The sequence below is a fragment of the Epinephelus fuscoguttatus genome, linkage group LG9, assembly GCF_011397635.1.
Source record: "Epinephelus fuscoguttatus linkage group LG9, E.fuscoguttatus.final_Chr_v1".
Lineage (NCBI taxonomy): Eukaryota > Metazoa > Chordata > Actinopteri > Perciformes > Serranidae > Epinephelus > Epinephelus fuscoguttatus.
This window is the reverse complement of record NC_064760.1, coordinates 8981748-9000287: the sequence shown is the minus strand read 5'-3', so window position 1 is coordinate 9000287 and position 18540 is coordinate 8981748. Positions and strand designations below refer to the sequence as shown.

The 18540-nt window shown below is 41.2% G+C and overlaps 1 protein-coding gene, 1 long non-coding RNA gene and 2 pseudogenes across 2 annotated transcripts; 3 read left to right on the top strand and 1 right to left on the bottom strand.

Moving 5' to 3' along the window:
• Nucleotides 1–26: 26 nt before the first annotated feature.
• Nucleotides 27–2143, top strand: LOC125894283 (piggyBac transposable element-derived protein 4-like; annotated as a pseudogene).
• A 5508-nt stretch (nucleotides 2144–7651) lies between these two features.
• Nucleotides 7652–9737, top strand: LOC125894284 (uncharacterized; annotated as a pseudogene).
• Nucleotides 8864–17438, top strand: LOC125894286 (piggyBac transposable element-derived protein 4-like). The gene is made up of 3 exons (XM_049585595.1): nucleotides 8864–8919; nucleotides 16538–16664; nucleotides 16749–17438. The coding sequence occupies exons 2-3, from the start codon at nucleotides 16557–16559 to the stop codon at nucleotides 17232–17234; spliced, it is 594 nt and encodes a 197-aa protein (XP_049441552.1). The 5' UTR covers nucleotides 8864–8919; nucleotides 16538–16556; the 3' UTR covers nucleotides 17235–17438.
• Nucleotides 11055–14450, bottom strand: LOC125894288 (uncharacterized). The gene is made up of 2 exons (XR_007450050.1): nucleotides 13305–14450; nucleotides 11055–12039 (listed from the first exon to the last, which is right to left on the bottom strand). It is a non-coding gene; the product is annotated as an uncharacterized LOC125894288 (long non-coding RNA).
• Nucleotides 17439–18540: the final 1102 nt, after the last annotated feature.

Genomic DNA, 18540 nt, shown 5'->3' with positions numbered 1-18540 from the left:
AAATCACCCCATATTTAAATGCTTTTTGATAGATTGATAGATGTTTTTTTTTATTTTAAATTGCTGTCTGTTTTGTTTTGAACATTATTTTTGGTCCTTTGGTCCTATCCATCCGATCCTATGTCCTATACGCGTGTTCAATAAAGTTGGGAGAAAAAACCTCTGGCTTCCTGTAGCCAGGCTCTTCCTCAGCTTTCGCGGCATATTTTAAAGTCCATTTGCATTTATCATCATCGTGCAGAAAAGCCAGCACAATGGAGGAGTACGACACTGCAACAGATTTTCTTGAATTGATCTGGAATCTCTCTGAGGAAGAGTGTAATCAGAAGGAGCCTGCAGAAATAGACGAAGAGGTGTCGGAGGAAGAGGACTACACCGAGCAAGATCCGGATTACGCGTCCACCGATGAAGAGGAGGACTCGAGCGATGAAGATATAAGAGAGAAACCTGCGAATGATAACTTTAAATCAAAGGATGGAAACATGGAGTGGTCTGCAGAGCCTCCCATTGTTAAACGGCGGATGCACAGAGCAGAGAGACTAAGAGGTCAGCCAGGTCCGACACTTTATGCAATGTCACGTGTCGACACAATAAAGTCCGTATTTGAGCTGTTTATAACACCGTCCATTGAAAATATCGTGCTGGACATGACCAACCTGGAGGGGCGACGTGTGTTTGGCACCAAGTGGACTGACCTGGACCGAGTAGACCTGCAGGCATACTTCGGTTTGTTGATTCTTGCTGGTGTGTTTAGATCCTGTAAAGAAGCTACGGCCAGTTTGTGGGATGCCCAGTATGGCAGAGCAATTTTTCGTGCAACCATGCCACTCAAGATGTTTACACTGATCTCAAGAGTGATTCGGTTTGATAATCGGGAGACAAGGAAAGCACGCCGTGGATGGGACAAACTTGCAGCCATTAGAGATGTGTGGACAAGTGGGTGTGTCGCCTGCAGCTGATGTACAATGCAGGCGCTGATGTGACCGTGGACGAGCGCCTGGTGTCCTTCAGAGGCTGCTGTGCCTTCAAGCAATACATGCCGAGCAAACCAGGCAAGTATGGCATAAAGATCTGGGCAGCATGTGATGCCAGGAGCAGCTACGCCTTGAACATGCAGGTATACACTGGCAAACCTGCTGATGGACAACCAGAAAAGAATCAGGGCATGCGTGTGGTGCTGGAGATGACAGAAGGTCTCAAGGGACGAAACATCACATGCGACAACTTCTTTACCTCGTATGCGCTCGGCCAGAAGCTGCTGAAGAGAAAGATGACCATGGTGGGAACTGTGAGGAAGACCAAGGCTGAGCTTCCCATGGCACTGCTGGTGACAAAAGGCAGGACTCGGTTCTCATCCAGGTTTGCCTTCACTGACACACATGCTCTTGTGTCCTACCTTCCCAAGAGGTCTAGGAATGTGCTTCTGATGAGCACCCTTCACAAGGACGCAGCTGTCAGCAACAGGGAGGACAAGAAACCCCACATTATCCTGGACTATAACAAGAACAAAGGAGGAGTCGACAATCTCGACAAGGTATTGCACTTATTTTTCATGCAACATTTACTGTCATTCATGCAACATTATCAGTTTTCTAATGATTTATTGATTTGTTTGCAGGTTACCGCTGTGTACAGCTGTAAAAGGATGACAGCCCGTTGGCCCCTGGTGGTCTTCTACAACATTCTTGATGTGACTGCCTACAACTCCTTCGTACTGTGGACAGAGATCAACCCAACATGGCACCCGGGGAAGCTTCAGAAGAGGAGGCTGTTTCTTGAGGCGCTCGGGAGAGAACTGGTGGAGCCTCTCATAAAACGACGCCAGTTTCTTCCCCGCACCCCAGCCTCTGCCAGCGTGGTTTTGGATGTCCAGCAGGGTGCATCCTCTACCTCTGCAGGAGCTTCACCCAGCCCCAGCCCCACCAAGGCTGCCCGCCCCAGCCCCCTCAAGGCTGCCCGCCACAGCCCCATCAAACCCCCTCCTCCCAGCCCATTGGCCAAAAGGAGGAGGTGCCGATTCTGCCCCTCCAGTAACGACAACAAAACAAACATCACATGCCAAAAATGCTGTGTGCATATTTGCAAAAAACACACCATTACACTCTGCCACTCATGCAGATGAAGGCATACTCACACAGACACACACACACACATTTTTCGATGCTTTTGTATTCCGTGAAGTTTTTTGTCTTAAAAGTTAAAGCGAAAAGTTTGAAAGTTGAAACCAAAACTTTGAGTTTTCGAGATAAATGTTGTCTGTGCTCTGTAAAAGAAAAAAAAAGTTCCTCTTTGTTTACAGTCTGTTGTGTCTAAATAAAGTTCCATCATTGGACTCTGACCTGTTGATTTCCTGGCTAATATCTGACATATGCGGTGATGTCTGCTTATTTTACTCTGAGTGGTAGAAATTCATGTAAATGAGGTTTATTGCACATTAAAAAAAGTGTAAGACTTTTAGTAATAAGTTTGGAAGAAGTTGGTTAAAAAGATGCAACACATAGTAATTGGAAGATAATTCATACTTTCTGCTTTATAAAAGATCAAACCAAGGATGACAGCTTTTAAGCACAGTGAATTTCTGGCACAAAGCTTTATGTTGAAGTGCCATTTCCTGCTGCAGACTGAGTGACTAATGGACAGCCATTTGACAGAGACAGCAAACTAGCTCAACATGGCCAAACGCTAGAATGATGCTGAATATATTAAACTGTGTGGACCTCAAACTAATGACTAAGGAGAAATCTGGACCCTATGATGGACCATTTAGGAACCACTACACTAAACATCCCTCCAGGCTCCAACATTTTCAGGGACAATCTTTCAAATCTTTTCCTTGACTTTTCAAGGATCCATAATATATATATTTTGTTCTTGCACCACTTGCCTGGCACTTTTTTAACATCTCAGATTCAAACTCCGTTCAAACATCACACCAGCTCACAGGAGAGACCGAACGGGGGGAGAAAATGAAGAAACGCAAGTCATGGTAGTAGAAACATCGACCAATGTTAGAGCTATGTTACATTTTCAGCTCTAGAAAACACATAAGCCGTTATGTTACGTCAATTTCATTACACACAACAAATTTTCTCTGACTTTTCCAGAAATTTCAGTGACTTTTACAGGCCTGGAAAATGTGATTATGATATTCCATGACTTTTCCAGGGTTTTTCATGACCACAAAAACCCCTAGCCTTAAAGTTAAAAAAAAAAAAAAAAAGGAACAAAAGAAAGAAGCGCTTTTGAGTTAATACATCTATCAGCTGATAAAGACAACTGGGTTGAGTGTGAATGCTAGTGACAAGAGTTTTAGTTGTAGTACATTTAACCTGAGTTATGGTTGCTGGGTAAGACTACCGCTTTGATGTTAAAGAATAAACCTCCCCTCTCAGTAGATATCTTGGTCGAAACACTAACTGTTAGTCAGCATAGAAATTAATGTAATTCATATCGATGGATGGCCAAATGTGTTTCAGTACTTTACAATGTGTTGACATCAACTACAGCAATTGAACAAATTATATCCACAAACCACATTCCTGTTCTTTAATATTTTATTGGTTTCATTAAAAGATCATTTTATTCTTGTCATAAAAATGTCATTTGTCTGGAGGTAAATAAACACATTAAACATGGCAGGAAAAAAAATCAGAGCATGCATCAAGCAAGAAGAAAGGGTCGATGGCATTGATACATACATTTAAAGTTAGGCATTTAGACAAATCAGAGCATCAGATGTGTTGAACATAAAAATAAATTGGACCACGTAGAACTTTAGACGTCTCTGTATGTATGTTTCTGTGATGTGATTGTTAAATGTAGTCCATGTCTGTTTTATGTGATAGAACTGTCATTGTGATGATGTGTCCCTGTGATGATATTTTTATCTTGTCCTGTGAAGCAATGAAATGTAGCACTGTGCCCAAGATGAATTTCCCTTAGGGAACAATAAAGTTTACCTTACCTTACCTTAAACTGCGAACAAACCCCATCCTCCATCCACCCAAGCACAACATGATCATTTAAAAAAAGAATATTATTAATCATGTATAAGCAGATTTTAATTTAAGTTACTAATCTCAAAATGTTAATGTTTCATCACAGAATAAGAGATTTTCATGAATAAATAAGGACATATGAGGAAAAAATAATAACAGCCGATACATACAGATCACAGTTGATGTCTACTGTGCTGCGTTCAGTGAACGGGACAAAGTGAGGGGTGTCCACCGCTTCACATTAAGAAGATGGGAAAACAAATATCACCATGAGACTTCAGTGCGTTACTGGCTGCTCTTCACCTGTACTCAAACATACGGAGAAGCCGGAGCACAGGCTGTAAAGTTGACATTCAAAAAACAGTTCCTTCAATTGATGGCAATGTCTGTCCCCATCAAAGTTTGAGTCACATCCTAAATGGTAGAAAAAACAAAACATAAAGAAAACAAATCTTTCAGGTAGTGTGATCAGACACCTGTGGGGGCGAGGCAGCTGATGAAGGCGATACTGCTGAGGCACATCTTCCTGAAGGATGCAATGAAAGTTTCATTCAAATTGACCAGTAGGGGGCACCACAAATACAAAAAAATGGGCATGCAAGAACACAATCAGACTAAAAATCAGAAATTGATTATCCAATCAAAACAAAACTTGCAGAGTATATTAAATAATGATTATGAAACACACGTATTATTCTAAAATAGGTCAATAGGAGGGGGCGCCACAAGTGCAAAACAAAATTCAGCCATAAATCAATGTAGGTTTTTTCAAACATCACCAAACTTGGTGGACTCTTTTAATTAAGCCACTAAAGCATGTCCCCAAAATGTTTCTGCAGTTGACCATTAGGGAGCAACAGTGCTTCCAAAGTAGAGCGTGGCCCAGTAAAGATTTGGACATTAACGAATGAGAATCTCTCTGATTGTCATAAAACCTGTTGGTAACCTTTAAGGCAGGCAACCTGAACTGTCAAAGTTCTTTATTCTACTTAGCTCTAAAGTTTTACACGTCCATGCTGGCTTGAACCCCGGTACTGCCGCTTGCGGCTATATTTTCTAGTTTTTCTAGTTAAGTTTATTTGATGTGAACATCACAGTCACATTAGAGTTGTACATTTATGCACAAGAAATTTTAAATTAAAACATTAGAAAGAAAATGCATCCACAAGTACACACATAAAACAAATCCATACACAGAAGTACATCCACACACACACACACACACACACACACACACACACACACAAAATGCTGGCGTATTTACTGTGGTATTAAGTGTGAAAAGAATGTTGTTTCTCTTTTTCTCAGAGAAAACTGGCTGTCCAAATTAGGTTTTGCATAATGCAATGTGACAGTTACAGTCTGTTGAAATCAGCGTGTTGACTCTACTAGTGTGCTGGTGTCTTGTAACATATTAAACAGTGAGGGAGAATGGCCATGTGAGCATTTAAAAATAAGCTTAGAGTTAGAATAGTTTATAAGGCTTTCAAAAATTAACATAATGTGTTTGTTCAAGATGTGACAATGGGGCCATCTCATTGTTTCTTGTCCATAATCTTTACTGTCTGGTTATACAATGATGTGATGGGTTTAATAGCTAATTGAGGGGCTTGTGACCAGGTAGAGATGCATTATAAGAGTATCTATAGAATTCATATCTAGCCTTTACTGTTTGTTATCAAGGCTATCTTACGACTAGCGTATGTACGTTACTCACCTGCTCTTTGCACTTCTGGTTAGATGCTAAACTGTACTCAGTGTCATGGCAATCACACTGAATCTGATTTAACTGTATTATAACAACAATTGACAGTCAAAATTCAATGTCAGAATTAAAGACATAAAGAGCATCATAAACCAAACACACCACCGTCTGTACTTGGTGTTACTTGAATATAATCCACTCGATTAAGATGGATCTCCATCGTCTGTCTTCACTGGGTGTCTTCTCTTAGAGGAGGAAAGTATGGAGCAGTTCCTCCACGTAGGTTATCAGGTCAAAAAACTACAGGGGTCATTAGTTACAGTCCACTTTCTGCTGTTCACAACTTTCCATCCGATTTAAAGGCGACAATAAAGGCGAAGAGAGACTAAAGCAATGAGATTAGCTCTATGTGCTAACGTTAGCTAGCAAGCTAATTGGCTAACACGATTTATTCGCAGGCCAAATGTCTTCTTCGCTTTAACAAAAGCTACAGAGCGACGTCAAAACACCGGAAGTGAGTATCCGTCTGTTTATGTTGTGAAACCGGAATTAAAAACTATTTTAATAACGCGAATATTAGTGAACGTTAGGCAAGGTCTCTGAAACACTCAGCGACAGATGAACGCAGTACCCGTTGTCGTTGGCAACGCTGCAGCCGCAACAAGCTGTGATGCCATTGGATGAGACTGACTGTGGACATTTAAGCCGTGTCCTGACTGGTTAGCTCGTAAGGACGCTGCCACCGTGTTCATGTAGTGTCAGAATTGACGGAAAAAGTTTTGTCAGCCTTGACAGTTAATTCTGTCAAATTTGGTGTTTGTGATAAAAACAAGAAACTTGGACTGTATTCACAATGTTGTCTTGATCTTGGGGAAGATTTTCTCACACATAAACGCAGATACTACGACTAAACCAAGGAAGCGTTTTTTATTGTATAGTTGCCTTGAACTAAGCCCAGTTTGAACGACTGGAAGAATGAGTTAAAGTTCTTGAGTATATCAGTATACTTCTTAAAGACACAAAACGTGTCTTCAGGTAAACATATTTGAGACATTTGAGATATGTATATATGTATGTCTATATAAGTACTGTATACAGCCTATATATTATTCTATTTTGTTGACTAATTTAACTACCTATTTTACTGTACTGACTAATGTTGTTTTTCATGGAGTTCCATGCATTTATTAATTTCATTCACTGTCCTTTAATTGTAATAGTACGTTGGCAACACGTCAGATATCATGCCAATGAAGCCCATTGAATTGAATTGAAATCTCTCATTGTTTTCATTAGTCCACCATACACCAGTATGTGTAACCTTCCTGTTGACCTTTGTCAAATTTGACATGTTTCCATAAGTTTTTATATGAGAAAGCTTTTTTCTTCCATCTGCTTGCCCCAAAACAACATGGATGGTTCCACACTACACTCTTTGCATATAAAATTCAGTATTTCATCAATTAACCAACAATGTGTTGGTTTATGCATCATCATCCTTCATCCAATTATTTCTGTAGGCCTATATCATAAGCTGTCAGGGGCTATAGAGACAGACACCATTCATGCTTCACACCTATGGGCAGTTTAGAGTCACCAGTTAACCTAACCTGCAGGTCTTTGGACTCCCTGGGAAAAGAAACCCCCACAGAGAACATGCGGCACGGGGCTCGACTGCTTAACAGCACAAGCCAATGGAAAAATCCCACCAGGGGAAAGCATTGTTTTTCCTCCAGGTGGACGTGACGTCACGGGAGCTTCCCTTTAGGATAATCCTCACGATCCTGCTCGGTAAATTTCATATATACCAAATCACCCCATATTTAAATGCTTTTTGATAGATTGATAGATGGTTTTTTTTATTTTAAATTGCTGTCTGTTTTGTTTTGAATATTATTTTTGGTCCTTTGGTCCTATCCATCCGATCCTATGTCCTATACGCGTGTTCAATAAAGTTGGGAGAAAAAACCTCTGGCTTCCTGTAGCCAGGCTCTTCCTCAGCTTTCGCGGCATATTTTAAAGTCCATTTGCATTTATCATCATCGTGCAGAAAAGCCAGCACAATGGAGGAGTACGACACTGCAACAGATTCTCTTGAATTGATCTGGAATCTCTCTGAGGAAGAGTGTAATCAGAAGGAGCCTGCAGAAATAGACGAAGAGGTGTCGGAGGAAGAGGACTACACCGAGCAAGATCCGGATTACGCGTCCATCGATGAAGAGGAGGACTCGAGCGATGAAGATATAAGAGAGAAACCTACGAATGATAACTTTAAATCAAAGGATGGAAACATGGAGTGGTCTGCAGAGCCTCCCATTGTTAAACGGCGGATGCACAGAGCAGAGAGACTAAGAGGTCAGCCAGGTCCGACACTTTATGCAGTGTCACGTGTCGACACAATAAAGTCCGTATTTGAGCTGTTTATAACACCGTCCATTGAAAATATCGTGCTGGACATGACCAACCTGGAGGGGCGACGTGTGTTTGGCACCAAGTGGACTGACCTGGACCGAGTAGACCTGCAGGCATACTTCGGTTTGTTGATTCTTGCTGGTGTGTTTAGATCCTGTAAAGAAGCTACGGCCAGTTTGTGGGATGCCCAGTATGGCAGAGCAATTTTTCGTGCAACCATGCCACTCAAGATGTTTACACTGATCTCAAGAGTGATTCGGTTTGATAATCGGGAGACAAGGAAAGCACGCCGTGGATGGGACAAACTTGCAGCCATTAGAGATGTGTGGGACAAGTGGGTGTGTCGCCTGCAGCTGATGTACAATGCAGGCGCTGATGTGACCGTGGACGAGCGCCTGGTGTCCTTCAGAGGCTGCTGTGCCTTCAAGCAATACATGCCGAGCAAACCAGGCAAGTATGGCATAAAGATCTGGGCAGCATGTGATGCCAGGAGCAGCTACGCCTTGAACATGCAGGTATACACTGGCAAACCTGCTGATGGACAACCAGAGAAGAATCAGGGCATGCGTGTGGTGCTGGAGATGACAGAAGGTCTCAAGGGACGAAACATCACATGCGACAACTTCTTTACCTCGTATGCGCTCGGCCAGAAGCTGCTGAAGAGACACATGACAATGGAGGGAACTGTGAGGAAGACCAAGGCTGAGCTTCCCATGGCACTGCTGGTGACAAAGGCAGGACTCGGTTCTCTTCCAGGTTTGCCTTCACTGACACACATGCTCTTGTGTCCTACCTTCCCAAGAGGTCTAGGAATGTGCTTCTGATGAGCACCCTTCACAAGGACGCAGCTGTCAGCAACAGGGAGGACAAGAAACCCACATTATCCTGGACTATAACAAGAACAAAGGAGGAGTCGACAATCTCGACAAGGTATTGCACTTATTTTTCATGCAACATTTACTGTCATTCATGCAACATTATCAGTTTTCTAATGATTTATTGATTTGTTTGCAGGTTACCGCTGTGTACAGCTGTAAAAGGATGACAGCCCGTTGGCCCCTGGTGGTCTTCTACAACATTCTTGATGTGACTGCCTACAACTCCTTCGTACTGTGGACAGAGATCAACCCAACATGGTACCCGGGGAAGCCTCAGAAGAGGAGGCTGTTTCTTGAGGCGCTCGGGAGAGAACTGGTGGAGCCTCTCATAAAACGACGCCAGGTTCTTCCCCGCACCCCAGCCTCTGCCAGCGTGGTTTTGGATGTCCAGCAGGGTGCATCCTCTACCTCTGCAGGAGCTTCACCCAGCCCCAGCCCCACCAAGGCTGCCCGCCCCAGCCCCCTCAAGGCTGCCCGCCACAGCCCCATCAAACCCCCTCCTCCCAGCCCATTGGCCAAAAGGAGGAGGTGCCGATTCTGCCCCTCCAGTAACGACAACAAAACAAACATCACATGCCAAAAATGCTGTGTGAATATTTGCAAAAAACACACCATTAGACTCTGCCACTCATGCAGATGAAGGCATACTCACACAGACACACACAGACACACAGACACACACACACACATTTTTCGATGCTTTTGTATTCCGTGAAGTTTTTTTGTCTTAAAAGTTAAAGCGAAAAGTTTGAAAGTTGAAACCAAAACTTTGAGTTTTCGAGATAAATGTTGTCTGTGCTCTGTAAAAGAAAAAAAAAGTTCCTCTTTGTTTACAGTCTGTTGTGTCTAAATAAAGTTCCATCATTGGACTCTGACCTGTTGATTTCCTGGCTAATATCTGACATATGCGGTGATGTCTGCTTATTTTACTCTGAGTGGTAGAAATTCATGTAAATGAGGTTTATTGCACATTAAAAAGTGTAAGACTTTTAGTAATAAGTTTGGAAGAAGTTGGTTAAAAAGATGCAACACATAGTAATTGGAAGATAATTCATACTTTCTGCTTTATAAAAGATCAAACCAAGGATGACAGCTTTTAAGCACAGTGAATTTCTGGCACAAAGCTTTATGTTGAAGTGCCATTTCCTGCTGCAGACTGAGTGACTAATGGACAGCCATTTGACAGAGACAGCAAACTAGCTCAACATGGCCAAACGCTAGAATGATGCTGAATATATTAAACTGTGTGGACCTCAAACTAATGACTAAGGAGAAATCTGGACCCTATGATGGACCATTTAGGAACCACTACACTAAACATCCCTCCAGGCTCCAACATTTTCAGGGACAATCTTTCAAATCTTTTCCTTGACTTTTCAAGGATCCATAATATATATATTTTGTTCTTGCACCACTTGCCTGGCACTTTTTTAACATCTCAGATTCAAACTCCGTTCAAACATCACACCAGCTCACAGGAGAGACCGAACGGGGGGAGAAAATGAAGAAACGCAAGTCATGGTAGTAGAAACATCGACCAATGTTAGAGCTATGTTACATTTTCAGCTCTAGAAAACACATAAGCCGTTATGTTACGTCAATTTCATTACACACAATAAATTTTCTGACTTTTCCAGAAATTTCAGTGACTTTTACAGGACTGGAAAATGTGATTATGATATTCCATGACTTTTCCAGGGTTTTTCATGACCACAAAAACCCCTAGCCTTAAAGTTAAAAAAAAAGGAACAAAAGAAAGAAGCGCTTTTGAGTTAATACATCTATCAGCTGATAAAGACAACTGGGTTGAGTGTGAATGCTAGTGACAAGAGTTTTAGTTGTAGTACATTTAACCTGAGTTATGGTTGCTGGGTAAGACTACCGCTTTGATGTTAAAGAATAAACCTCCCCTCTCAGTAGATATCTTGGTCGAAACACTAACTGTTAGTCAGCATAGAAATTAATGTAATTCATATCGATGGATGGCCAAATGTGTTTCATTACTTTACAATGTGTTGACATCAACTACAGCAATTGAACAAATTATATCCACAAACCACATTCCTGTTCTTTAATATTTTATTGGTTTCATTAAAAGATCATTTTATTCTTGTCATAAAAATGTCATTTGTCTGGAGGTAAATAAACACATTAAACATGGCAGGAAAAAAAATCAGAGCATGCATCAAGCAAGAAGAAAGGGTCGATGGCATTGATACATACATTTAAAGTTAGGCATTTAGACAAATCAGAGCATCAGATGTGTTGAACATAAAAAATAAATTGGACCACGTAGAACTTTAGACGTCTCTGTATGTTTCTGTGATGTGATTGTTAAATGTAGTCCATGTCTGTTTTATGTGATAGAACTGTCATTGTGATGATGTGTCCCTGTGATGATATTTTTATCTTGTCCTGTGAAGCAATGAAATGTAGCACTGTGCCCAAGATGAATTTCCCTTAGGGGACAATAAAGTTTACCTTACCTTACCTTAAACTGCGAACAAACCCCATCCTCCATCCACCCAAGCACAACATGATCATTTAAAAAAAGAATATTATTAATCATGTATAAGCAGATTTTAATTTAAGTTACTAATCTCAAAATGTTAATGTTTCATCACAGAATAAGAGATTTTCATGAATAAATAAGGACATATGAGGAAAAAATAATAACAGCCGATACATACAGATCACAGTTGATGTCTACTGTGCTGCGTTCAGTGAACGGGACAAAGTGAGGGGTGTCCACCGCTTCACATTAAGAAGATGGGAAAACAAATATCACCATGAGACTTCAGTGCGTTACTGGCTGCTCTTCACCTGTACTCAAACATACGGAGAAGCTGGAGCACAGGCTGTAAAGTTGACATTCAATAAACAGTTCCTTCAGTTGATGGCAATGTCTGTCCCCATCAAAGTTTAAGTCACATCCTAAATGGTGGAAAAAACAAAACATAAAGAAAACAAATCTTTCAGGTAGTGTGATCAGACACCTGTGGGGGCGAGGCAGCTGATGAAGGCGATACTGCTGAGGCACATCTTCCTGAAGGATGCAATGAAAGTTTCATTCAAATTGACCAGTAGGGGGCACCACAAATACAAAAAATGGGCATGCAAGAACACAATCAGACTAAAAATCAGAAATTGATTATCCAATCAAAACAAAACTTGCAGAGTATATTAAATAATGATTATGAAACACACGTATTATTCTAAAATAGGTCAATAGGAGGCGCCACAAGTGCAAAACAAAATTCAGCCATAAATCAATGTAGGTTTTTTCAAACATCACCAAACTTGGTGGACTCTTTTAATTAAGCCACTAAAGCATGTCCCCAAAATGTTTCTGCAGTTGACCATTAGGGAGCAACAGTGCTTCCAAAGTAGAGCGTGGCCCAGTAAAGATTTGGACATTAACGAATGAGAATCTCTCTGATTGTCATAAAACCTGTTGGTAACCTTTAAGGCAGGCAACCTGAACTGTCAAAGTTCTTTATTCTACTTAGCTCTGAAGTTTTAAATGTCCATGCTGGCTTGAACCCCGGTACTGCCGCTTGCGGCTATATTTTCTAGTTTTTCTAGTTAAGTTTATTGTGAACATCACAGTCACATTAGAGTTGTACATTTATGCACAAGAAATTTTAAATTAAAACATTAGAAAGAAAATGCATCCACAAGTACACACATAAAACACCAGCAAATCCATACACAAAATACTTCCACATATACCACAATTCATCCGCAAAGACACATCCACAAATAAACACAAAACCTATCCCCAAATCCATACACAGAAGTACATCCACACACACACACACACACACACACACACACACAAAATGCTGGCGTATTTACTGTGGTATTAAGTGTGAAAAGAATGTTGTTTCTCTTTTTCTCAGAGAAAACTGGCTGTCCAAATTAGGTTTTGCATAATGCAATGTGACAGTTACAGTCTGTTGAAATCAGCGTGTTGACTCTACTAGTGTGCTGGTGTCTTGTAACATATTAAACAGTGAGGGAGAATGGCCATGTGAGCATTTAAAAATAAGCTTAGAGTTAGAATAGCTTATAAGGCTTTCAAAAATTAACATAATGTGTTTGTTCAAGATGTGACAATGGGGCCATCTCATTGTTTCTTGTCCATAATCTTTACTGTCTGGTTATACAATGACGTGATGGGTTTAATAGCTGATTGAGGGGCTTGTGACCAGGTAGAGATGCATTATAAGAGTATCTATAGAATTCATATCTAGCCTTTACTGTTTGTTATCAAGGCTATCTTACGACTAGCGTATGTACGTTACTCACCTGCTCTTTGCACTTCTGGTTAGATGCTAAACTGTACTCAGTGTCATGGCAATCACACTGAATCTGATTTAACTGTATTATAACAACAATTGACAGTCAAAATTCAATGTCAGAATTAAAGACATAAAAGAGCATCATAAACCAAACACACCACCGTCTGTACTTGGTGTTACTTGAATATAATCCACTCGATTAAGATGGATCTCCATCGTCTGTCTTCACTGGGTGTCTTCTCTTAGAGGAGGAAAGTATGGAGCAGTTCCTCCACGTAGGTTATCAGGTCAAAAAACTACAGGGGTCATTAGTTACAGTCCACTTTCTGCTGTTCACAACTTTCCATCCGATTTAAAGGCGACAATAAAGGCGAAGAGAGACTAAAGCAATGAGATTAGCTCTATGTGCTAACGTTAGCTAGCAAGCTAATTGGCTAACACGATTTATTCGCAGGCCAAATGTCTTCTTCGCTTTAACAAAAGCTACAGAGCGACGTCAAAACACCGGAAGTGAGTATCCGTCTGTTTATGTTGTGAAACCGGAATTAAAAACTATTTTAATAACGCGAATATTAGTGAACGTTAGGCAAGGTCTCTGAAACACTCAGCGACAGATGAACGCAGTACCCGTTGTCGTTGGCAACGCTGCAGCCGCAACAAGCTGTGATGCCATTGGATGAGACTGACTGTGGACATTTAAGCCGTGTCCTGACTGGTTAGCTCGTAAGGACGCTGCCACCGTGTTCATGTAGTGTCAGAATTGACGGAAAAAAGTTTTGTCAGCCTTGACAGTTAATTCTGTCAAATTTGGTGTTTGTGATAAAAACAAGAAACTTGGACTGTATTCACAATGTTGTCTTGATCTTGGGGAAGATTTTCTCACACATGAACGCAGATACTACGACTAAACCAAGGAAGCGTTTTTTATTGTATAGTTGCCTTGAACTAAGCCCAGTTTGAACGACTGGAAGAATGAGTTAAAGTTCTTGAGTATATCAGTATACTTCTTAAAGACACAAAACGTGTCTTCAGGTAAACATATTTGAGACATTTGAGATATGTATATATGTATGTCTATATAAGTACTGTATACAGCCTATATATTATTCTATTTTGTTGACTAATTTAACTACCTATTTTACTGTACTGACTAATGTTGTTTTTCATGGAGTTCCATGCATTTATTAATTTCATTCACTGTCCTTTAATTGTAATAGTACGTTGGCAACATGTCAGATATCATGCCAATGAAGCCCATTGAATTGAATTGAAATCTCTCATTGTTTTCATTAGTCCACCATACACCAGTATGTGTAACCTTCCTGTTGACCTTTGTCAAATTTGACACGTTTCCATAAGTTTTTATATGAGAAAGCTTTTTTCTTCCATCTGCTTGCCCCAAAACAACATGGATGGTTCCACACTACACTCTTTGCATATAAAATTCAGTATTTCATCACTTAACCAACAATGTGTTGGTTTATGCATCATCATCCTTCATCCAATTATTTCTGTAGGCCTATATCATAAGCTGTCAGGGGCTATAGAGACAGACACCATTCATGCTTCACACCTATGGGCAGTTTAGAGTCACCAGTTAACCTAACCTGCAGGTCTTTGGACTCCTGGGAAAAGAAACCCCACAGAGAACATGCGGCACGGGGCTCGACTGCTTAACAGTACAAGCCAATGGAAAAATCCCACCAGGGGAAAGCATTGTTTTTCCTCCAGGTGGACGTGACGTCACGGGAGCTTCCCTTTAGGATAATCCTCACGATCCTGCTCGGTAAATTTCATATATACCAAATCACCCCATATTTAAATGCTTTTTTGATAGATTGATAGATGTTTTTTTTATTTTAAATTGCTGTCTGTTTTGTTTTGAACATTATTTTTGGTCCTTAACTTTCAATCTCAGTCTGACTGTTTTTCTTTTACAACTTCCGGTTTCTATCCATCCGATCCTATGTCCTATACGTGTGTTCAATAAAGTTGGGAGAAAAAACCTCTGGCTTCCTGTAGCCAGGCTCTTCCTCAGCTTTCGCGGCATATTTTAAAGTCCATTTGCATTTATCATCATCGTGCAGAAAAGCCAGCACAATGGAGGAGTACGACACTGCAACAGATTCTCTTGAATTGATCTGGAATCTCGCTGAGGAAGAGTGTAATCAGAAGGAGTCTGCAGAAATAGACGAAGAGGTGTCGGAGGAAGAGGACTACACCGAGCAAGATCCGGATTACGCGTCCACCGATGAAGAGGAGGACTCGAGCGATGAAGATATAAGAGAGAAACCTGCGAATGATAACTTTAAATCAAAGGATGGAAACATGGAGTGGTCTGCAGAGCCTCCCATTGTTAAACGGCGGATGCACAGAGCAGAGAGACTAAGAGGTCAGCCAGGTCCGACACTTTATGCAATGTCACGTCGACACAATAAAGTCCGTATTTGAGCTGTTTATAACACCGTCCATTGAAAATATCGTGCTGGACATGACCAACCTGGAGGGGCGACGTGTGTTTGGCACCAAGTGGACTGACCTGGACCGAGTAGACCTGCAGGCATACTTCGGTTTGTTGATTCTTGCTGGTGTGTACAGATCCTGTAAAGAAGTTTCGGCCAGTTTGTGGGATGCCCAGCATGGCAGAGCAATTTTTCGTGCAACCATGCCACTCAAGATGTTTTACGCGATCTCAAGAGTGATTCGGTTTGATAATCGGGAGACAAGGAAAGCACGCCGTGGATGGGACAAACTTGCAGCCATTAGAGATGTGTGGGACAAGTGGGTGTGTCGCCTGCAGCTGATGTACAATGCAGGCGCTGATGTGACCGTGGACGAGCGCCTGGTGTCCTTCAGAGGCTGCTGTGCCTTCAAGCAATACATTCCGAACAAACCAGGCAAGTATGGCATAAAGATCTGGGCAGCATGTGATGCCAGGAGCAGCTACGCCTTGAACATGCAGGTATACACTGGCAAACCTGCTGATGGACAACCAGAGAAGAATCAGGGCATGCGTGTGCTGGAGATGACAGAAGGTCTCCAGGGACGAAACATCACATGTGACAACTTCTTTACCTCGTATGCGCTCGGCCAGAACCTCCTGAAGAGAAAGATGACCATGGTGGGAACTGTGAGGAAGGCCAAGGCTGAGCCTCCCATGGCACTGCTGGTGAGGCAGGACTCCTCTTCCAGGTTTGCCTTCACTGACACACATGCTCTTGTGTCCTACTTTCCCAAGAGGTCTAGGAATGTGCTTCTGATGAGCACCCTTCACAAGGACGCAGCTGTCAGCAACAGGGAGGACAAGAAACCCCACATTATCCTGGACTATAACAAGAACAAAGGAGGAGTCGACAATCTCGACAAGGTATTGCACTTATTTTTCATGCAACATTTACTGTCATTTATGCAACATTATCAATTTTCTAATGATTTATTGATTTGTTTGCAGGTTACCGCTGTGTACAGCTGTAAAAGGATGACAGCCCGTTGGCCCCTGGTGGTCTTCTACAACATTCTCGATGTGACTGCCTACAACTCCTTTGTACTGTGGACAGAGATCAACCCAACATGGTACCCGGGGAAGCCTCAGAAGAGGAGGCTGTTTCTCGAGGTGCTCGGGAGAGAACTGGTGGAGCCTCTCATAAAACGACGCCAGGTTCTTCCCCGCACCCCAGCCTCTGCCAGCGTGGTTTTGGCTGTCCAGCGGCGTGTATCCTCTACCTCTGCAGGAGCTTCCCCCAGCCCCAGCCCCAGCCCCACCAAGGCTGCCCGCCCCAGCCCCATCAAAGCTCCTTCTCCCAGCCCATCGGCCAAAAGGAAGAGGTGCCGATTCTGCCCCTCCAAGAAAGACAACAAAACGACCATCACATGCCAAAAATGCTGTGTGCATATTTGCAAAAAACACACCATTACACTCTGCCACTTTTGCAGATGAAGGCATACTCACACACACACACACACACACACACATACACACACAGACACACGTTTTTCTATGCTTTTGTATTCTGTGTTTAGTTTTTTTTGTCTTCGTTAAAGTTAAAGCAAAAAGTTTAACCAAATCTTTTAGTTTAGAGATAAATGTTGTCTGTGCTTTGTAAAAGAAAAAAAGTTCCTCTTTTTTTTTGCATTCTGTTGTTTCTAAATAAAGTTCCATCATTAAACTCTGACCTGTGGATGTCCTGGCTAATACCTGACGTATGTGATAATGTCTGCTTATTTCACTCTGAGTGGTAGAAATTCATGTAAACGAGGTTTATTACACATTAAATTTAAAAAACAGTGTTTGGAAGAAGCTGGCTAAAAAGATGCAACACATAACAACTGGGCGATAATTCATACTTAATGCTTTATAAAAAAAATCTAACCAGGGATGACAACTGGCCGCAAAAACAGTATCCTGACTAAGATTACCAGTCTGTGATAATCCACCAACATGTGTTCCTCCAGCGACAGTCAAAATAATTCAAAATTTCTGCCTTTTTTAAATTAAAAAATAGGTATAATTTAATAGCAATGAGGTTTATTGACCATGAAATCCAAAAACAGGAGTAAAACTTGTGGTAATGTGTTGAAATGAAGTCGACTAACAAAGTGAAACACATAAGTGGATGATAATTGCCGGCGTGTTTCAAACATCTCAGATTCAAACTCTATTCAAGCATAACATCAGTTCGCTAGAGAAACAGATAGGGGGGAGAATATATAGAAACATTTGTGATGGTAATCAAAACATCAACGCATATTAGAGTTGTGCCACATTTTCAGCTCCAGAAAATACATTTGCTGTTATGTTAAATTACGTAAAATGTTATCCACAGAAGATTACTGTAATCATTTCATTAAACAAAACAAATTTTCATGACTTTTCCCAGAAATTTCAATTATTTTTACTGATTCCATGACTTTTCCAGGTTGTCCATGACCACAAGAACCCTAAGCCTTAAAGTTAAAAAGAGAAAGGAAAGAAAGAAAAGCTTTTGACTTAATAAATCTATCAGCTGATGAAGACAACTGAGTTGGATTCTGGTAACAACAATTTAAGTTGTAGTACATTTTTTGGGTAAGACTTTGAAGTTAAAGAGTAAACCTCGCCTCTCAGTAGATATCTTGGTCGAAACACTAACTGTTTGTCAGCATAGAAATTAATGTAATTCATATCTATGGATGGCCAAATGTGTTTCATTACTTTACAATGTGTTGAGATCAACTACAGCAATTGAACAAATTATATCCACAAA